Raw genomic sequence first — 21,541 nt, forward strand, 5'->3', positions numbered from 1 at the left:
ATTGGTTTCATAATAGTACTGAGTACATTGGATACTTTACTTTTTCTTCCATTCTTGAGATACTTGACTAAGAAGAATATGTTTCAGCTCCATCCATGTAAACATAAAAGAGGTAAAGTCTCCATCTTTTTTAAGGCTGTATAATATTCCATGGTGTACATATACTACAATTTATTAATCCATTCATGGGTCAATGGGCACTTGGGCTTCTTCCGTGACTTGGCAATTATGAGTTCTTTGTGCCTAGAGCAGGGCTGGGCCCACAGTGGCTGTGCCAGGAATGCCATTGATGGGCACCATCCTTGCTTCCTTCCCTTCTCCACCTCTTACCCTCCTGTGAGAGAGTCCACTGCAGTTCCTCCTGCATCCCTGCCCAGTTTTCCAAATGCCCGTGGGCATCTCCACCAGGAAGCTGCCACCTTCAGGCAGTCACATCACTGTCCTCACCACAAACTCTTTCTTCATGGTGGTCCTCTTCCTGAATTCTTCATTCCGAGATACCATCAACCTTCCAGTTCTCCAAACACAGAACAACGACAAACTAATGGATGGCTTACTGCATGCTAAGCTCCTTACTAAGGGCCTAAGTGCCTTCTCCAGGATCCTGTGAGAAAGGAGAAGTTTCTTTATTTCTACAGATGAAGGAAGAAAGGCTGAAAAGTCATACCAGCAAGTAAAAATGATTCAAGATGCTCTGAGTTAAAATCCAGCATTTTTTCCCTTTAGCTCAGCTGCCTCTATTTATAGCACCTGGGGATAAATTTGACTTCCTCCCTCTCTCCCTGGGCATCTCACTGGTCACCTTCTCTGTATGTATCCACAGTCTGGGTCTTTCTTTCCCTTCCCGCTGCTATCCATGACCATGTTGTGCTGCTTTTTCTGGAGGTTCCTTCCAGCCAAGCAGGCATGCAAAATTAGAAAAGTACCTTGAAGTCAGATGAAGTCCCCATAAATGCCTCAGGAACCAAGCTAGTAGGGGTCTGCCTTGGACCCCTTTTTGTGGCTCATGTAGATGAGACCTGACACGTTTATTTTAGCCCCCGTGTCTTTGTTACCTCAAAATGCAACAGGACGTAGAATGCTCGCCCATCAGTTAAGGAATTTCAGGAGCTCTGCAAGGTCACCGCTATCAGGGATGCTGTCATGGAAACCTTGCGTGGAATAGAAAGTTCAACTTACAGACCTCAAGATTCTAATGCAGTAGTCCTCAATCTTCCTAATGCCACGATGTATTTTCATTGTTACAAAGGGGTTGCGATCCACAGGTTGAGAACCTCTGTAATCCAACAGCTCGCACTTCTGTGATTTTTTTTTAGCCTCATTGAAAAGGCTTTGCAAAGATCTTACTGAAAATGACTTCCGTGGATGCTTTGCTGGTGCGCAAAACCAGTAGTGTTCTCTAGCTTCATTCAAGCCAGTGGGCAGCGTGGCAGTGGAAAGAAATCTTTTTCCTGAGATATAGTTGGCTCTTCATCTAGGCTCTACCATTGAAGAGCTGGTAAGCCACATTTTCCCCATAAATAATGTCAGGATAATTAAAACTACTTTAAAAGACTCTTGTGAGAATTAGTGATAGAAACCACTATAATGATAGCTAAAACACTGTTCAAACAGGAGTTTCCATTATGGATTTTTTGGGGGGGGTGTCAGCTCATATCAAAGCCATTTGATCAAGATCTGTGACATTAAGAAATACGCTGGTAACATGGTAGCAAGGAGTTCAAACTTGGGAGTCAGACACAGCTGAGTAGGGATCTTGGTAGTCTCATGACCTTGACCAAGGTGCAATATTTAATATCTCTGAGTATCAGCTTCTTCAAGTCCCAACTAGGAATAATAACAGGGTTTGCTTAAGAATAATTCCAAGGACTTTTTAATATGATAAATGTATGGGGTATGACAATTAAGATAGTGAACTCATCCTAGAAAATGTGCTACATCCCTCAATGCTGAATATCACTATGGTCACATTTAATGTACTCCCCTTGGGTGGCTATGCACCAATGCCAGTGTCTAGTCCACCCTTCAAAGAACTTTGGAAGCTCTTTTTCTGGAATGACCATCAGAGATGCCATCATATTACCCTTGATGTCTTCAATGTCATCAAAATGTCTTCTATTTAATATTTCCTTTATCTTTGGGTAAAGAAAAAAGCCACTAGGGGCCATATCAGGTGAGGGAGAGTGTTCCAATACTGTTATTTCTTTACTGGTTAAAAACTCACTCTCAGACAGCGCTATGTAAGCTGGTGCATTGTTGTGGCAAGAGCCACACCTTTCTCATGCCAAGATTTTTAGTCAAGAGTTTCCTAACTCTTTATCAGTGGTTCCTTGGTGTGCTATGCCTCTCATGGTCAGCCAACAATTTTGATGCACAGTTTGAAGATTTTTTGCCATGTTTTGTCAGTTCTGCTTGTTCCTGGCTGACCTGACCTCTCTTCATCAGGCATGCTTTCTTTCCCTTCAGAAAATCCATTTATGTAATCCATTTGTACACCTCCATTTTCTTCATGGCATTATCTGCATAAGCTTGGACTAACATGCCCCTGATTTCACTCCCACTCTTGCCAAATTTATCAAGAAATTTGATATTCGTCTATTGCTCTCATTCAAGCTCCAATATTCTTGTGACAGCACAGAAAAACATGCAACAAAGATAATGAACACCACTCAGCAAGACACTACCATGTTGACATGAACATAGCTGTGAGACACCTCGGTATACTGAGGTGATGAGTTGTTTGTACAGTGTTGCCAACATAAATGCATTGTGGCAAGTTCATGAACTTAATTGTCAGAACTTGTATAATAGATATTTTTCTCCTTTAACGATAATATGGGCTCTGTCACTTACTGTGTGATTAGTATTTAATCATTTAAAGTCTCAATTTTCTCACCTGCAGGCTATAGATATTATCATTTACTTTATAGTTTAGTTGTGAGGAATACATGAATTTATCCACAAAAAATATTGAATGCATCGCCCAGACTCTAATAAGCACTCAAAAAATTTCAATTGCTGACGTAGGCTCTATATTAGATTGCCTGATTCAAGTCCCATCCCCTACATTTATCTGCCCTGTGACCCACAGGCAAATGAGCTAACCCCTCTGTGCCTCAGTTTCCTCTTCTAAATGAGGTGATCATACACACTTCACAATATTGCTGTAAATTTGAAATGAAGAGATCTATGGGAGCACATGGTCCAGTGCCTGACATATAGTAAGGGTTCTAAAACATCATCCGTTATTGCTATACTGTGTCGGTGTTATTATGACCTCATGTTCATTATCCACAACTTTACAGTTGTTAACTCTGTACTGTTAACTGTCCTCGCATCTGTGAAGTGGGGTAATGAGAAGACCCATCTCCTAGGGTTCTATAATCCCTCAGCTATGAAACATCGTTCGAATGGGAGGGAAATCATTGTCATGATGTCCAGCCTGCAGTGGCCAGAGCTTTCACTGTGGATATGGAGCCTCAGCAATCACGCTGCCTCCTCCACCTGCCCGTTTCTTTGATCCAGGTCATTCATTTCTGTCTCTGGAGCTTCATCCAGTTTCGGAGCTACTGCTTTTCCCATTTATCAAGGTCACTTAGAATTCTCACTGCTATCTTTCAAAGCGTTAACAACTCTGCCTAAATCCGTGCCTGCTTTCCATCATCCCTGGTCCTGATGGATGCCAGATAACAGTGACCCTGGGAAAGACCCTTCCAGCAAGAAGGGTCTTGCTGGACCCTTCGTGATGTCCCACCCATCACTGATCACCCCCTTCCAGTCAGGATCCTTGGACCAGCCGCTCCGTCACCCACCACCACGCAATGTAGAAAAAGCCAGAGATAGAATTTAAAACCTCACTAACGTTGATGTCTATTATTCCTCTCCATCCTCTTCCACCCTGCCTTCCTTTATTCATGCTCTCCTTTAGTCCTTCATTCAACAAACATGTATTAAGCACACACAACATGGGAAGTGTTATCTGGATACCAAGATGATTAATACACGGCCCCTCTCATGGAGAGGGTCCTAGAAAGTAATGAGTTTCTTTTTCTTTGTTATAATCACTTGATTATGGTCAGAGATGATTTACTCTGTGGACGGCTAAATTGGTTACCACCCAAAGTGAATTAACAATTTATTTCTTATTCGGTGTATCTAGGATCAACCGAAGTATTTCATTTTGATAAGATATATTTACATATAACAACTGCTAATCTTGATAAAGTATAACACAATTCACATCTGGTATTCAAACTGATCTTCATAATAGCTTTATGAGGAATTGCATTATTATTTATCCGAATCTTACAGAGAGAAAGCTGAAATCCAAGGAGCTTAAGTAAATGGCTCAACATGACTCATTTAGTATTGAACCAAGATCTTCTGATTTAGATTTTGTGTATCTCCCAAGTGTTTGTCCCTTTCCACACATCCTGTCATTCATTCTGATATTACATACAAGAGACGTAGACTCTTGCAGTGGTGATAATAAGACAGCCCAGATTTACTGAGCATTTACTGTGCAAAAGACACAGGGTTTAAATGCTTTAAATGCACTATCTCATTTAGTTCTCAGGAGAGGCCTGTGAAGAGAAATAGATACTATCTTCTCCAGCTTATAAATGAAGAACTGAGGCTCAGCTATGCTAAATAACTTGCCCACGGTCACATAGCTATGAATCAGTGAAGTCTGGGGTAAAACTCCAGAACCTGTAATCTTTTTTTATTTTATTTTATTTCTTTTGTGTGTGTGTACACTAATGCATTTATGGGGTACAATGTGCTGATTTTATATACAATTTGGAATGCTTACATACAAATGTCTTAACACAATATTTAAGTAACTGAGGTGAAGGATATTTTAACCAGAACCTGTAATCTTAACCAATATACCTTAATATCTCAACAATGTCTTAGTCTAGAGCTTTTCAAAGTGTAGACCACAGCCCATTAGTTGATTGTAAAAGAAATGTAGTGTGTCATGACCAGCATTTAGTAAAATAAAATATAATATAACGGGATGGAAAATATCAGAGTGCAGCACCCAAAATAGAGTGAAGTGTTGAAACTTCTTTTAGTAAGTGGTCAGAAAGATAATAACCACACTTTTTTTATTAACTCTACTGACTATAGACATGTATTTGTTCATTTTAAGTAAAGGAAAAAAATTACTAACAGCCATAAAGGGGGCCCTGGGAAATTTACTAGTCAAGATTCCACAGAGAAAAGGAACCAATAGGATATCCATGTCCATATCTATCCATTTATCTATATGAAGGGATTTTTAATGAGGAATTTGCACATGCTAATATTATTGAGTTTGAGAAATTCTAAGATCTGCAGTCAGCAAGCTGAGACCCAGGAGAAGGGATAGTTTAGTTCCTGTTCTAGTCTGAAGACCTGAGACCTCAGAGAGCTATTGATGTATTATATTTCCAGTCTAAAGGCTACCAGGCTTGAAACTCTGGGTGAGCTGATGTTTCAGTTTGTGTCCAGGGATGGGGACAGAGTGGGGGAAGCCAACATCCCAGGTTGAACAAAGGAAGAATCCTCTGTTACTTGGGAGAGGGGCAGCCTTTTTGTTCTAGCCAGGTCTTCAATTGATCGGATGAGGCTCAGTTGCATTTGGGAGAGCAACCTGCCTGATTTCATCTAGCAGTTTAAAAGTTAACCACCTCTGAAACACCCTCACAGAAGCATCCAGGCCAACGTTCAACCAAACATCTGGGTACCCTATGGTCCAGTCAATTTGACACATAATTTTACCATCACAAGAAGGTAGACTAGGGGGAAAGCCAGCTATAGATGTCATAGAATAACTGCCAAGCCTCATGTGGGAAGTCCCGTGTAATCAAATGGTTCCCACAGTGTGTCTCAGTTGGAAATGAAAGAACAGCATCACTGGGTTTTAACTCTAGCAGGCAGTATGCTGAGCCTGTCCACACACATCATCTCAGGTAAGCATCTTGGCACCTGTTTGAGCTCTGATTTGTGGCTGTCCCCATTTTACAGATAAAGAAAACCAGGCACTGAAAGGCAAGATGACATGTCCAAGGTGACACAGATGGTCAGAAATGGGGCAAGGTTTGAAACCAGGTTTTCCAGTTCCCAGTGCGATGTTTCTTATGTACACCTAGATATTTTATTTCATGTATTTGCCTTTTTTAAGAGCGTTAAAGTGCTTGTGATAGCTTTGAAAGTGGTTAAATTAGGCTGTAGAAATAATTAATAGAGTATTACTTTCTTTATCCATTCCTAAATGCAACATTGGGTCAGTTTGACCCATCATTTCTGAATTGTAACTGAGAGAGTTGGTAAGGTTAAACTGATGAGCTCACAATTATCTTGAAACTTAGGTACAGCCACAGAGCCCGCAACCAGCTTTGTATACAGACTGATGACACTCAAAGAGGTGAACCTTGGAGACTCATAAATCAGAGGCAGCTTCTATGCCAGGGTGACAAGTGGTTTTAATAGAAAACGCTACCTAGACTGCTGAGTTGAAGATTGCAACCCCAGATATCAGCTCAGCCCAAAAGTGCAATGATCAATTAGTGACATCTGTCAGAGGCAGGGAACTGGGGGAATGCAGACTCTTGGTCTGCGTGCTTACTATACCTTTAGTAGAATGAGACAAAGGCAGCCTGGATGATTGAGTCATTCATAGAGAATAACTGGGATGGACTGGGCATATAATCAAAGTCCTTTAACTTCCTTGCACTTCCCATAATATGTAACTTTATTACATATTATTACTGTTATTTACTTATCAATTCCCTTTCAGGGAGATCCTGAGTAGAGAGCAGTTGCCCTTTTTATTGAGACAGAGTCTCACTGTGTCACCCTGGGTAGAGTGCCCTGGAGTCATAGCTCACAGCAACCTCAAACTCTTGGGCTCAAGTGATCCTCCTGCTTCAGCCTCCTGAGTAGCAGGAATACAGGCGCCCACCACCTCACCTGGCTAGTTTTTTTCTATTTTTAGTGGAGACAAGGTCTCGCTCTTGCTCAGACTGGTCTGGAACCCTTGAGCTCAAGCAAATCACCCACCTAGGCTTCCCAGAGTGCTGGGATTGCAGGTGTGAGCCATCACGCCGAACTGGCATTTGCCCTTTGACACCAAGTAGAAGTAAGAAACACTCAAAATCTCAGTGGGAGAACCCTACTCATAATCTGATCTCCATCCATCTATCCATCCATGCATCCACTCACCCAGCAAAGCCTCCCTGAGCACCCATGATTTCCGGGAGCACAGGGATCAAACATATGGACTCTCCCTCTAGAGAAACGTGTGGTCAGTTGGGGGCTGAGAACAATACAAGGTGGCACAGGCTTAACAGAAACGAATGCTTGAAGCACAAAGGAGGAAGCAAGCTACCTCTTCTGCCCATCCCCTTGTCTAGGCTCTAAATACGTCCAAACCTCATCTTGAAAAATTGGCAGGAGCGGGAGCTGCCTGGTAGCAAGAGAGCGGGGGCTGTCCAAGCAGAGGGAGCTGACAGGAGGGGCTGGGGCAGCAAGTGGGTGAGGGGGTGAGAGGTGAGTGTTCTGCTGCACCCACAGACAGGACTCTGTTGTGAAGACTGGCCCCCCAGGCCAGGACATACCTGGGAACAACCCTGTGGCTGGGCTATGCCAGGAAGAGCGATGATAGCGGTGACCAGGAAATGGGGTCAGGAGTGGCCTCTTAGAAGCCACAGAGAGAACACAACGGTGCAAAGAAGGACTCAGAAACGGGCGGGTCCCTGGCACTGGAGAGGGCCGGCGTGCCCGTGGGCATGCTCTGACTGCCCACCCGTCGCTCACCATGGGGCTGCCTTGCTGAGCTGCGTGCTGGCCCCTGGGCTCAGTAGGTGCTGTTGCTTGTATCCTGTATTCTGTGCCTCTCCTGCCTCCCTTCTTCACCTGGCTGATGCTTCCCCATCTTCAGGTCCCTGCTTAGCTTGTGCAAGACTCTTCCGGGCAATCTTTCTGTCTCCCCAGCTTGGGGTCAGGACCCTGCCTCAGGTGCTTCAGCACTTAGGATGTCTCTGTGCATCACACCTTGGCAACTGCCTCATTCCAGTGCGTATCTATTAATGTGGGGTCCCAGAGTCTCGCCCATGGGCTGAGGCTGAGCCACAGTAGACACACCTTGTCTTTCTAGCTGAGGTGGTTCACAATCCGAGTCCACAAATGCCAGGCAACTCTGGCACTTTCCTTATACCCTGCAGGGCGGGGCTGGTAACTAGACAATAAGGAGGGCGATTTGGGCAAGAACCTGAGGTGGAAGGTCCTGTGTTCACGGCTAAGCAGCCTGAGATGGCCCAGCAGGTTGTTTGCAGACCTGCTAACCAATCAGTCACCGGAACAGACAGTCACGGGATTCTAACGAGCTCCAGGCTTTAATCCCGCAGTTACCATGACAACCAGGCTTCACGGTGATGGACGGTATTGATTGACTGACAGGCTCCTGGTTTCTCGGCTCTGTCCCCACTGCCCTTAAGTCATCTGCATGTACATGGAACTGGGAGGCTTTTAGCACCATCTTCTGATTTTGTTCTGATTTTGAATTTCAATCTGTAACACCATCATTGAAAATAGCTTCGAAGTTATAGGAGAAAAAGCTGAGATGGTGTCACAATTCCTCCCGGAGCCACCTGGAACTTTCTGTCCCATAGGCGATACAATGCAGCTTACAGAACATTGTGCTTTGGACACAGGCCTTGGTGTGATCCTCATTATGTTATTTATGTATTGTGGAACTTTAATTAACTTGCCCAAACCGTCTAAGTTTAACCTATCTCAGTTTATCCTTCTCTAAAATGGGCAGGATTATTGCTCTTGTTACGCTGGATGAATATTAAGTGGGATAACACGGAGAATCTCTGCCCTAGTGCTTTATAATACGTATCATCTGGGTGAGTCCCTTCCCTCACTCATGGCCTAATGGTTCATACTGCAGAAATATTAGGAAACCTTGTCCTCACCACTCCTCCACTTTCCTCATTCTCTAATAGTTTGGATTCAGGATCATGAACCAAGAGCCTCAACACAAGCTGCAGCATTTCTGCCATCAGTAGGGACGGTAACACGTGGCTGTTACTGCTGGCTCTGAGCCAGGCTTGGGATTTGCAGTTCCACGGCGTGGATTAACTCACTTAACACTCACAACAACCCTGTCAGGTAGATACTATTAAAATTCCCACCTTACAGATGGGAAAACTGAGGCACAGGGAGGTTAAACAATTTGCTTTGAGAATAACTGAGCAGGGGTGGAATCGTGGGCAAAGCTTCCTTTCTTTGAGCTTCTTTGTAGAATGACAGAGTCAGGGAATGAGGGGCTTGGAAAGGCTCCTTTCAGGAAAGGACACATTTTCTTAATATTTCTGTAGTATAAACCATTAGGTTATGAGTAAGTGAAGGGACTCACACAGACGATAAGTATTAGAAAGCGCTAGGGTAGAGATTTTCTGTGTTATCTCACTTAATATCGCTAACAGTAGCTTGCAATGGAAGTTTCTCTGCAAAGTAACCCCCAGCATGGTGAAATGGAGCTTCTGCCAAGTCTAGGTGTGGCATACTTTGCTGTAAGACCTGATTCCTGGGTTAACTTCAGTTGAGTTACCCGAAAATATCTGGTAAGATCTGTTGAACACATAACTATGCCTGACACTTGTTAGCAATTCACTATTATCCCTCCCACTTTAAAGATTGGGAATCAGAGTCTCAAAGAAAATGAGACACTCGCTCCAAGTCACATAAGTGAGTTTGCACCTCCGACCTCCCAGTTCACACTCTTCCCTATAAGTCCTGCCTTTCCCCACCCCTGCGCGCCTGTGAGCTGGGTAAATCCTCCCCGCCCCTGAAGGTTGTTGGGAGTCTCTGATGAGATCCTGCAGATGAATTTGCTCAAGCTGTAACTCGTATCATCAGTTAAAGAAGGGCCCGTGACCCTCAAAGACACTTTAGAGTTATAGTTCAGATAGACTGAGATCAGCCAGTCCTCCAGCTCCCCTGGGGAACATGGCACACGCCAGCTTCTGTGTAGGGCCTGGGAACCTACACGGTGACACAGCAGCCTGCAGGCTTAGAGGAAGAACAGACCAAGAAATAAACAAGTGCTCGGGTGGGCCACGTGCTGTGCTGGAGAGAAGCACAGGGCTGCAGTGGGGACACAGACGCAGGGCCCTGCGGAGTGAGGAAAGACTGGGGCTGAGAGGGAGAGATGTGACCAAAGAGGTAAAGGGACTTTCTAGCACCTGAACAGGCAAAGGTTCGGATTTTATTCTCAGGTGGCCGGACACAAGCATGAGTTTGAATGGATGAACAGAAGCACAAAGTGGGCAGGTGAGTCAGCCGGCTCCTCCCAGCTAGCCCAGCCCCAGACCAACAATTGTCTTTTCCAACGTGATTGCAGAAAAGTAGACTGAGTCTCCTTTTCCCTTTTGAGCTGTCTCTGGGGGTAACTAGTGTGGCAAAGCCTCATAGCAGATACATCACAGCAACCTGAATATTTGTTTGTTGCAAAGAGATAAAAAATGCATCACACCTGCTGTTTTCCACCGAATGCTTTTAATCTAAGGGATGACAGACGTGCTGTGTTCTGGCACCTTAAAAACCAGGCTCTGGTTCTGCCTAAGTGCAGCAGCTGACAGAGGCATGAGGGTGGCAGCTCTCACACCTGGGCCACTGCCAAGACCCAGTGGGGAAACAAGCAGTACCCATGGTGGCCAGAGACTTGGCTTCTGGGATCCCAGCCTCCCAAGCAGGCACGAAGCCAACTCATCTTGGGACCAGGCCAGAGAGGGAAGGAACCCAGCCCCTGTCCCCCACCCCATACTTCCCTGGGCATCTTGACGGAGTTGCATCTCCTTCTCCACTCTGCGGTTCAGCTCACAGTGGCTTCTGAGCGGACCCTTGCTGCTGGGACATAGGCTTTCCACACGGTCTCCCTCTGGTCTCAGGATCCTGACAGCTTAGCCTGGCTGATCCTTACTTGTCCTCCTTGTTTCTGGATCTTTCCTCAGACCCCCAGGAATGCCTTTCCTGACCTTGCTGCCCTCCATCTCCTCATACCCTAATTTTCTGCTTCCTTGTTCGCTTCCCACACTTGACCCTCGGCTCATGAGGTCAAGCACTCTCTCCCTAGTTCTCTGTATTTGCCAGATGCTTTGCGCACAGTCAGACGTCATGAGGTACTTATCAAAGGCTGGAGTGTTCTTAAACAGTCACATACCAATGCCGGCAAGGATGAGCCCCAGTCGGAGGGTCAGTCCCTGATGCCCCACCGGCCCCCACCCCATTGGTATTGGAAGTGTTCCAGTGTGTTCTTAGGCCCTCAGAATCTTGGCATTAGAGGACGCCTTAAAAGATGACTGTTCTGAAAGACCCTTCTGTATCCTTCACTAACAAACAGGCAGACTCAGCTTGTCCCCTCCTGGGGTGGGAGCCCTCTGCCTGCTGAGACACCTGGCCTCTGCTTGGCGTCTGGCTATGATAATGACCTACCTTACTCTGAGCCTACATCTGCCTTTCTGCAGCTCGGCCTGTGGTCCTCGTTCTTGCCCTGGCAACCACACAAACAAGCTCAATTCTTCTTCCTTACGACAGCCTCCCGGGGAGTTTGGTCCAGTTCTGTTGCCTTTTGAACTCTTTCTACTTTTCTCCAGGTAATCATTACCTGTCTCTCCGGCATTCTCAAAAGGATGTGGCTTTAAATTTCTTCCGATTATTCTTTTATGATCATTCTCCACTTTATTTTATCATTGAAATAATATTTAACATGAGATCTACCCTCTTAACCCATTTTAAATGTAAAATACAGTACTTGCTAACTATGGGGACAGTGCTGCTATCTAGATTCATCTCATAGAATTAAGACTAGACCCACAGATTAGCAGCTCTCCCTCTGCCCCTCCTCCTAGTCCCTGCATGAGCCCCCCCTTGCTGCCCTTTGATTCTATGACTTTGAGATACCTCATATAAGTAGGATCAGGGAGTCTTTGTCCTTGCATAACTGGCTTTTGTCACTTAGAGTAACATCCTCAAGGTTCCCCTGCACTGTCAGATGTGACAGCATTCCCTTCTTTTTAAAGGCTGAATATCGTTCATCAAAAGAAGTCCTATTTTCTTATTTCCTTTTTAAACTGTGGCTCTAGACTTTGTGACAAGCTCTAACCCAGTGATTTTCCACCAGTGTGCTGTGAAAATTTTTAAAAGTCATTAATTAAATTGTTTTCAAACAAAGTTCAAAGCACCCAGCCAGATGCAGCAGCTTACACCTGTGATCCTAGCACTGGAAGGCTGAAGTGGGTATCTAGGGAGTTCGAGACCAACCTGAGCAAGAGCAAGGTCTCTAATAAAAACAGAAAAAATTAGCCCGGTGCTGTGGGCACCTGTAGTCCCAGCTACTTGGGAGGCTGAGGCAAGAGGATCACTTGAGCCCAAGATTTTGAGGTTGCTATGAGCTGTGACTCCATGGCACCCTACCCAGGATGACTCTGTCTCAAAAAAAAAAAGTTCAAAGCACAGTAAGTATATTCTTTTTTTACTCTTATTTTTTTGGGGATCAACGTAAGTGTGCCATGGAAGTTTAACTATAGGTTCAAGTGTGCTGTGAGACAAAAAAGGCTGAAAAACACTGGTCTACCTTACAGTGAGATGATTCCCTTCTTTAAGTGATTATAATTCTTGCTGGTTTCACTGCCTTACTGTTCGGGGAGTAATCTAAAACTCGAAGGCCTGTTGTCTTGTTCTGAGTTAAGCTGTGTCCATTCCTCACTGTTCCCATGCATTTGGCATTTTGTCCCCAGGGTAAGATGTTACAGCTTTCTCAAATAATTCTCATTCCATTATGCTTTGTTGGTGTATCTGTCCAGCTTTGTTTGAGGGCTCCTGGACCCCGACTTATTGTTGGCTTTTCCTAGTTCTTATTCGTGGTAGATATAATGAGCCTGGGTGCAAGGTCCTTATCCAAAGTATTGATGAGAACACTGGCTGGGGAGGGTGGGTGGCAGAGCCCCTTGGCAAGCCAGCAGAGGTTCTCCGTAGGACCTCACTACTCCACATCCGGTCCAAGATGCATTGTGTAAGAATTATTTGAGATACTTGATTAAAACACAGATTTCTTATTTCTTGGACACACAGAATCAGAATTAATAGCGGCAGGGCCGGGTAAACTGTATTCTTTATAAGCATTCCAGATGATCTCAACGTGTAGACAGATTTGGGAATGATCAACTTCCAGAGTTTGTTGAGTTTAAAGTCCCCAAACAAATTCCAGCTTGGTCTGGTCCACATTCACCCTCTGACAAGTATAGCCTGATGGGATGGAGGTGGAGCCATGGCTGAGGCCTGCCGGGTTCTATGACCATGGTCTCCCCACACCACACACCCACCTGGGTGAGTTCTACACAATGTCTCCAGACCTCTGTCTGCTTCTTCCAGCCTGTCACCTCCACTCCTGCTTTTATCTCCCTGCTTCATTTCATCTCCTAGATTTTTTAAATTAAATCATAGCTGTGTACATTAATACAGTCATGGGCTACAGTGTGCTGTTTTTATATACAATTTGAAACATTTTCATCAAACTGGCTAACATAGCCTTCATGTCATTTTCTTAGTTATTGTGTTAAGACATTTATATTCTACATTTAGAAAGATTCACATGGACCCTTATAAGATGAACTACAGGCGTGATCCCACCAATCACCCTCCCTCCACCCATCCTCCCCTAGATCTTGGTAGCAGATTTGACTTCCCCTGCCCTGGCCCCTGCCCCAGCCTCAGGATACCAAGTAGTATCCATTTCACACATTGCTCCAAATCTGCTAGCTTCTCGATGGCAGGACCTTACTTATTCAGATGCACGTGGTATTCACACCAATTTTATCCTCAAAGTTCTACATTGCCCGGCATGTGATGTGCTGGGGGTGGAACAGAGCAGGTGCTTACTAAATTTTTCTCTGAGCAGAATTATTTAGTCTAAGGCAATAGGTGGGATCATGAAAATATCACAGTGTTCTGTGCGACACAGACTTGAGTGTGAATCTTAGCAGTGCCATGGTTTCATTAAATTGAAGGTATCTCAGCTGTAAATGAGAAGTATGGATGAGGCATCTCTCATGCTGGCTCTCAGGTTCTATATAATTCTTTGATAAGTCCCAGACTCCCCTTGCTGGCCGGTTCCCTACTTTGAGGTCATTAAAAGGTAATTCTTTGCAGTCAAGTCGCACAATTCAAATCAAGCAGAGATTCTCTTCTCCCAGTGGCACGTGGCAGGCTGTCGGCAGACTCTTCACGAGCATAATCACTCCACAGGCATCCTCCAGCCCCCATTAATCAGCCAGTCCTGTCACTTTAATTCAGCGGCACTCCACCACACACCTAAATAAGCACTCTGGCTTCTGCCCGTGAATTCTTTTCATCCACTTTTGTTTATTACTGTTGAAGCATTTTTTAATCAAAACAATTAAATATGCTAAATCTTCCTCAATTAGTAATGCATTAGAAATTAAAAGTTCATGAATGGAGATGGCAGGAGAAGCCTTTTGCTTGGGGCTGAGTGCCAGCGCTCAGGGCATCACTCCCCCTGGCACTGTTAGCTCTGGAGTTACTCAGAACTGACAGTCACACGGTCACACAGGGCTTAGGCTGAAAGGGACCTTGGAGATGACAAACCCTTCTTTCCATAAATGGGAAACTGAGGCCCAGAGGGATGATGGGGGTTTTACAAAATCATAGAGGATGTTAGTGACAGGGATTTGAATTTAGGATTTCTGACTTCTAAGCTTCCTGTCATAAAGAACCTTTACCAAAGGACTCACGGCATTCATTGATTCACTCTTTTTTTTTCTTTTTACATTTTGTCAGTTGTTTATTTTGAAAATAATTACAGCACTCCTACTTCCAAACAGACAGTGTCTTGCTATGCTGGCAAGACAATGGTGACTAAGACCCAAGTCCTTGCCGTGACAGAGTTTGCAGTTTCACGGGGAAACAGGCAAGCCAGTTTTGATGGTCAATATCTCCTTGAAAATATACAGCCTAATACTTAGCTCAATTGAATGACAGGCCTAAATTATATTTCCTTAGTTGTGTTCACAATAATTCTATAACTCACAATAGTTATCTTATGTTTAAGTTTAAGTGGGATGACATTTTCAAAATGCAAACTCCAGTTTGCAATATTCAGAAGACCTCGTTAGCTGCAGAAAAAGTTGAGCTCGGTAGTGCGGTCAGCCTCGCACTCCAGTTTTCTTATCTAGCCTCAGCTTGTCAGGCAAACCTCAGGGTGGAAGCCTAGCTCTGTTCATTTGCAGGCTGTGTGATGGAGGCAAAGTGGGTTTACTGCCTTGGGAATTATTTTCCTCATCTGCAAAGTGCACGTTCCTTAGTGGGTTCTCTGGTTTAGACAAATACAGAGATGGTCTGACGTGGGCCTGACCGTCCCAGTGGGGTCCGGAGGTCAGGCAGACTTCCCGTGGTGATCTATCCATCTTTGGACATCTCTGGCCTTTTTTGGGTGCAAAGAAGACCTCAACAAAAAGAATTGGGTTGAATCTATTGAGATGAAGAGCATTGGTAGCTCTGAAGAAAGAGGGAATTATTCTGATCTAAAAACACTTCACTGGGCAGCACCTGTGGCTCAAAGGGGTAGGGCGTCGCCCCATATTCCGGAGGTGGTGGGTTCAAACTCAGCCCTCAGCCAAAAGAAAAAAAAAATAAATAAAAACACTTTACAGAGTAAATGGCATTTGAATGGGAGGCTAAGTAGACTTTGGAAAGATGGTGAAGAGGGAGGGAGGAAGGGCATTTATTGATTGATTTTTTTGGTTCCTGATTTTATTTATTCATTTTTTTTTTAATTTCAGGTTAATGTGAGGGTACAAACAACCTGGTCACAATTCTTGAATTTGTTAAGGAGAGTCCCTCTTGTAGTTGCATCCTGCACCCACAAGGCGTGCCTTACACCCCTACATTGTGCCCATTAAGTGGGAACACCCCAATCTCCCCCTCTTTTATTCCCCCTTCTCCGACTTGAATAGAAATGGGTTTTTCTCCTGTGTGGGCTTGAATTAGACCATCTCCTGGCTACATATTAGCATGGAGTACATTGGATACTTGCTTTTCCATCCTTGTGATACTTTACTGAGAAGAATGTGTTTCAGCTCCATCTAGGTTAATACAAAACATGTAAAATCACCATTATTTCTTATGTCTGAATAGTATTTCATGGTATACATATACCAAAGTCTGTTAATCCATTCCGGAGTTGATGGCATTTAGGTTGTGTCCACATCTTGGCAATTATAAATTGAGCTGCAATAAACATTCTAGTGTAAATGTCTTTATGCTAAAAGGACGTTTTTTCTTCTGGGTTGATGCCCAGTAGTGGGATTACGGGGTCAAATGGGAGGTCTAATTTGAGTTCTTTGCGGATTCTCCATAATTATTTTCAAAGAGGCTGTATTAATTTGCAGTCCTACCAACAGCATCAAAGTGTTCCAGGCAGGGCCTTTATACTGAGAAGAAACGTGTGCAAAACTCACAGTGAAAATCATGCCTATTGCAGGCCAGGGGCTGTGCTAAGCACAGGGGCACATGGAGATAGATGAGACAGAATTGTCACCTCAAGGAGGATCAGTGAACTGTGGGCAACGTACTCACACTTCGAAACTATAACAGTATGCACAATCCTTTCTCATTTTAAGAAGTATTGGGTTGAAGCATACAGAAGAGAAGAACAGGGCTTCCCCCCCAGATCTCAGAGACTTTAATGCTGAAGGCAGCTTTCACTATGCAGATGGTTGTACCATGTCAAGCGTCTTTTGGTAACTGAGCATTTTGTGTTTCTCTATCTCTTTTCACAGGTATCACCAGCAATGATATCAAAACCTGCTTTGGAGTCTCTTTGGGCTTTGAGTATGAGTACACAGACAGCATAACCGTCCAAGGAGCCTTATCAGGAGATCATTGTGAAAACTTTGGAACGGGCAAAACTGGCAAGTGTTTAGCAAAAGAGAGAAGTCATACTTCCCTTTGGACACATGCATAGGACATGGAAGCTATCTTTTCCCCCAGTTGATTTCATTTCACTCAGTGGTCCCACTAAACCCCAAAGCGGTGGCCCTTGGTGGCTCTGTTTTGAATCTACCGTGGACTGGAGCCACCTTCAGAATATTGCCTTTGTATCAGGCATCCTCCTAGACCTCAGGTGTTAGACAAAGACCCGTGTAAGGACTAAGTGAAAGGAATGTGTGGACAGAATCTGGCATGTGGGCTGTTAGAATGAAGGCCCATCAGATTACAGTCCAGAGGGGGGGACAAGGCAAGGGGAGAGGGGAACGTGGTGACCAAGTCCAGACTCAAGGAGTAATTGTCTGAGAGGGACCAGATCAAGGCGTGTTCTGAATAAGTCAGCTGAACGTTCACATACTCATTCATCTATTCGTCAATCATGTATCAAGTATTTTTAGGTGCAAAACAGGGAATACAGGCGTGATGAGAAGGTTTATAAGACAGTGGGTAAAGCAGATACCCAACAGGTGCAAGACATCATGGCATTAGGTTACTCGTGCCCCTGGGGCCCTCACCACACTGCTTCCTCTCTCGGATGTCCCTCTGTCCCCCCTTCATTTACCTAGAAAGCACTCACTCACCTTCCTAGGCAACTCACCTTTCTTCCTGACTTCCTCACCCCTCCACCCGTAACCTGAGCACTTTTTTCTCTGCACCTACACTGAGTCCTCTCATAGCAGCTGTGATCCCTGATTGAACCCGCACGGCATACAGCGGGCTCGGAGTAAATATTTGACATCTGAATGAATGAATGACCATCAGTTTCTGCTTCACTCCAGAGGGCATGACTATTTCTAAGCCTCAGCCCTTCTCTTCTGCTTTGTCTCACTAGTTACCCAAGTAGAGCAGAACACTGAGAAAGGGCTCGGAGCCGGTACAGAGAGGACACCAACTTTGTTCCAGATCTCAGTGGTTGAACTTGCAGACGAGTCCTCTGGCTTCTTGTTTGGCGCTTTGGGAAGTGAGCTCATATTGTTCTCCACTTTGTGGCAGAAAGCAGCATGCAGGCCATGGGCGTGGAGGACATCATTTCTCGGGTGCGAGGCGGCAGTTCTGGCTGGGGCGGCGGCTTGACGCAGAACCAGAGCACCGTCACCTACCGTTTCTGGGGGAGGTCGTTAAAGTATAATCCTGTTGTTATCGATTTTGAGGTAAGTCTTTTCGCAGTTGAAGAAACTCTACGTCCATGAGGAATGAAAGTGAAGCAGACCAGATCATTTCATATTTCTGATTATGAGCCCATCAAAGAACAAGATTAAATGTAACGGCGCACTGAGCCGGCGGCCCTGCCCGGGCCGGAGCCCAGGGAGCCCGTGACCTCCAGGGAGCTGGGTCAGAAACTTATTATCTGTTCAACGCTCGGTTTTACATTGGCACTTGGCAAAGTTTTTTCAGGGCCAGGCTGTATAAAGCAGAAGACAATTTGATGGTAATTTACATTCTTACTTGAAAGACTTTTAAAAGTCACATCCCCTAAATTAGGAGTTGGCAAACTTTTTTAGGAAAGGGCCAGAGAGTAAATATTTTAGGCTTTGTCGGCCACATGTAGTCTCTGACACACAAGCAGTAGGAGTTGTTGTTTTTCTTTTCCTCTTCTTCACAACATTTTAAAACTAGGAAGACCATTCTTAACTCAATGGCCACGCAAAAATAAGCTACAGCTTGGCCTCGGACCGGGGCGGCCATTTGCGTCTGTTGCTCCAAATCATCCCATCTCATCCCAGGGAGCCCTCGACAATGATGTGATTCTTCCCACTAGAAAGAAACTGAGGCTCTGAGAACTCAAATGAGTTGTTAAGGGTGACAGGGCCTGGATTTCAGAACTTTGACGTCATACGCAGCTCTCATTCTCTCTGTCCTAGTACCTTCCTTAAAGCAGCAGTTCTCAACCACTGAAGGTGAATTTACTCCTCCTGGGAAATGCAGCAACATCCAGAGACTTTTTTTTTTTTTTTTTGAGACAGAGTCTATGTTGCCCTTAGTAGAATGCCGTGGTGTCATAGCTCACAGCAACCTTAAACTCTTGTGCTTAAGTGATTCTCCTGTCTCAGGCTCCCAAGTAGCTGGGACTCTAGGCCCCCACCACATTGCCTGGCTATTTTTTTGTTGTAGTTGCCATTGTTGTTTAGCAGGCCCAGGCCGGGTTCAAACCTGCCAGCCCTGGTGTATGTGGCAGGTGCCCTAAACATTGAGCTATGGGCGCGGAGCCCAGGGACGTTTTTAATTGTCACAACTTGCAGTGGGGCAGGGAAGTATTATTGGCATCTAAGAGGCAGGGAATGAGCCCAATGAAAAAGAAATATCTGGTCCCAAAATGTCAAAAATACCAAAGTTGAGAAACTCTGCCTTAAATTCCTAACTTCACAAAGGACGTGAAACTGTGTTCAAACTGCAAAGTGGTATTTTCTAGCAATTGTCCAATTACTTCTGTTAACATGCAGCATAGTCCATTAAAAAAAGGTTACATTTCAGACTTTGGAGCAAAATATCATTCCTGCTTTTCTATCGGTATTTGAAATCCCACCTATGAATGCATTTCCTCTTGTACGTACGCAAAACATATCACCTACAGTTAGACCTACAGTCTGTTGTAACTCCCTGCTTTCTATGAAGAAAGGGGTCAGATGGATTAACCTTCATTTCATTTCTTCTTCAGTAAATAAGGGACCATTTTCACGCACCTGTAATTCACATAGGGTCTGAAAATTGCTATCATCAAGCTATTAGTGATTTGGAAAAACTGTAAAATTGATATCACGGGCAAGAGGTGAAATTTGTGTTTGCCTTGAGCAGAACTTCTAAGGGACAGACCGAGGTTCGTGATTTGGAGAAGCCCACTGTCTATAGTAGTGGTTCTCAACCTTCCTAATGCTGCGACCCTTTAATACAGCTCCTCGTGTTGTGGTGACCCCCAACCATAAAATTATTTTCATTGCTACTTCTTAACTATAATTTTGCTACTGTTATGAATCATAAATATCTGATATGTGGGATGTATATTCATTGTTACCAAGGGGTCGCGACCCGCAGGTTGAGAACCACTGCTCTATTGGGCAAAAGAGCCTGGGTTTTGGGAGGGGAAAGATACAGACATGGCTGAGCCATCTTGTCAGTGTGTGACCTTGGACAAGTTACTTCGCTCTCTGAGCCTTATTTCCTGCTCGATAACATAGGGATGATGGAAGATGTTACTTCTCAAGGGTGGGGAGAGGGGGGGTGGGCACTGTGTAAGTGTCAGTTGACAAAACGGTTTAGCACAAGATCTCACAGCTAGCCAATGACAGAGCCCAACCGAGCCATGTCACACTGACACAAACATCCACGATCTCTTTGCAAACCCCATTGCCCCCTGAGAAGTTAGGACTCAACATGCTACGCCACTGGCAGGTTTTAGAGCCGGAAAGTTATGTAGCTAGCACAGTGCTTTAAAAAGAGAAGGCGGCTCACGGGGAAATGAAGGGTGAATCAAAGGAGAGGGTGGGCCAGGGAGAGGGGAAGAGGCAGAGAACAGACAAGGAGACCAGGTCAGTGTTATCTGGAGCCTAAAGTTCAGAGTGGAACAGCATTTTATTAGCTCTCATATTCCCAGAGCTCTTATATAGAGTCAGTACTTCGATTGAGTCATCTTATGGTATGTTTGAGTTATGTTGCCGGGCTGTGTTATGTTAAGTGAAACATTGTTATCTGTTCCGTGTTATCTTACAGTGTGTTGCCACATTGTATCACTTGTTCTCTCTGAATCGGTTTTCTCATCTGCCAAATGGGTATAAGATCATTGCCAATGTCTTTTCTAGTGATAACATTCTAAGATCTTTTCTCCACCTCTCTCCTCTCTCTTAAGTCCCACTGGCCGCCTCCAGAGTGCTTCCTTTCCTCTGCCTGAGGTTCCTGGGAGAGAGAAATCAGAGATGGGGGACGGGGACTGGGCACTTAGCCCCCCTGGAAGGTTGAAGAGAAGTTTCCTAATGGTTCTGGCCTTCCCCAAAATGAGTGATCTTTAGTAAGGGTCACAGGGCAGCTTATTCTGTGCTGACTTCCTAACAATGGGTCCAAATTTTCTGAACTTCCAGTAAGTGATTTTCTCACCTTGGCTGAGAATCCAGCCAGTCCTGACATTCCCTTCACGGTGACCTCAGCTGCAGCCCCTGACTGCAGGTCAAGGTCTGTTTGCCGCAGGGCGATCTGTACACATTTCCAGGAAAGCCAAGGCATGACAGGTGCCATCTGTTGACATTTGTTTCCAGAGAAGTTGGAGTGTTCCAGTGTGGCTCAGTCCCACCACTGACTTGCCCTTCTCCGCCTGGGGCATAAGATTCCTTTCCTATAAAGTGAGAGATTTGGAGAAAAGCTTTCATGTTATGATGGTGTTAGAATGTATAACACTGTAGCACGCGATTTGGAAAACACAGGCTTTTTTTTTTTCACTATCATCGCATCTAATAAAAATGCCTCTTTCTTTTATTTTGCTGTTCCTTTTTAGTGT

At 44.7% G+C, this 21,541-nt stretch overlaps 1 protein-coding gene across 1 annotated transcript in view; it reads left to right on the plus strand.

Annotated features, from left to right (window-relative positions):
- The window catches only part of C8A (complement C8 alpha chain), a 69,991-nt gene that overhangs the window by 41,440 nt on the left and 7,010 nt on the right, over positions 1-21,541 (plus strand). The window contains exons 8-9 of the mRNA XM_003793121.3: positions 16,851-16,982; positions 18,052-18,209. Of these exons, the coding sequence (XP_003793169.1) occupies positions 16,851-16,982; positions 18,052-18,209 (290 nt within the window). The remainder of the gene's footprint in view (positions 1-16,850; positions 16,983-18,051; positions 18,210-21,541) is intronic.

Source organism: Otolemur garnettii, unplaced genomic scaffold (assembly GCF_000181295.1).
Source record: "Otolemur garnettii isolate 467f Iridium unplaced genomic scaffold, OtoGar3 scaffold00066, whole genome shotgun sequence".
Lineage (NCBI taxonomy): Eukaryota > Metazoa > Chordata > Mammalia > Primates > Galagidae > Otolemur > Otolemur garnettii.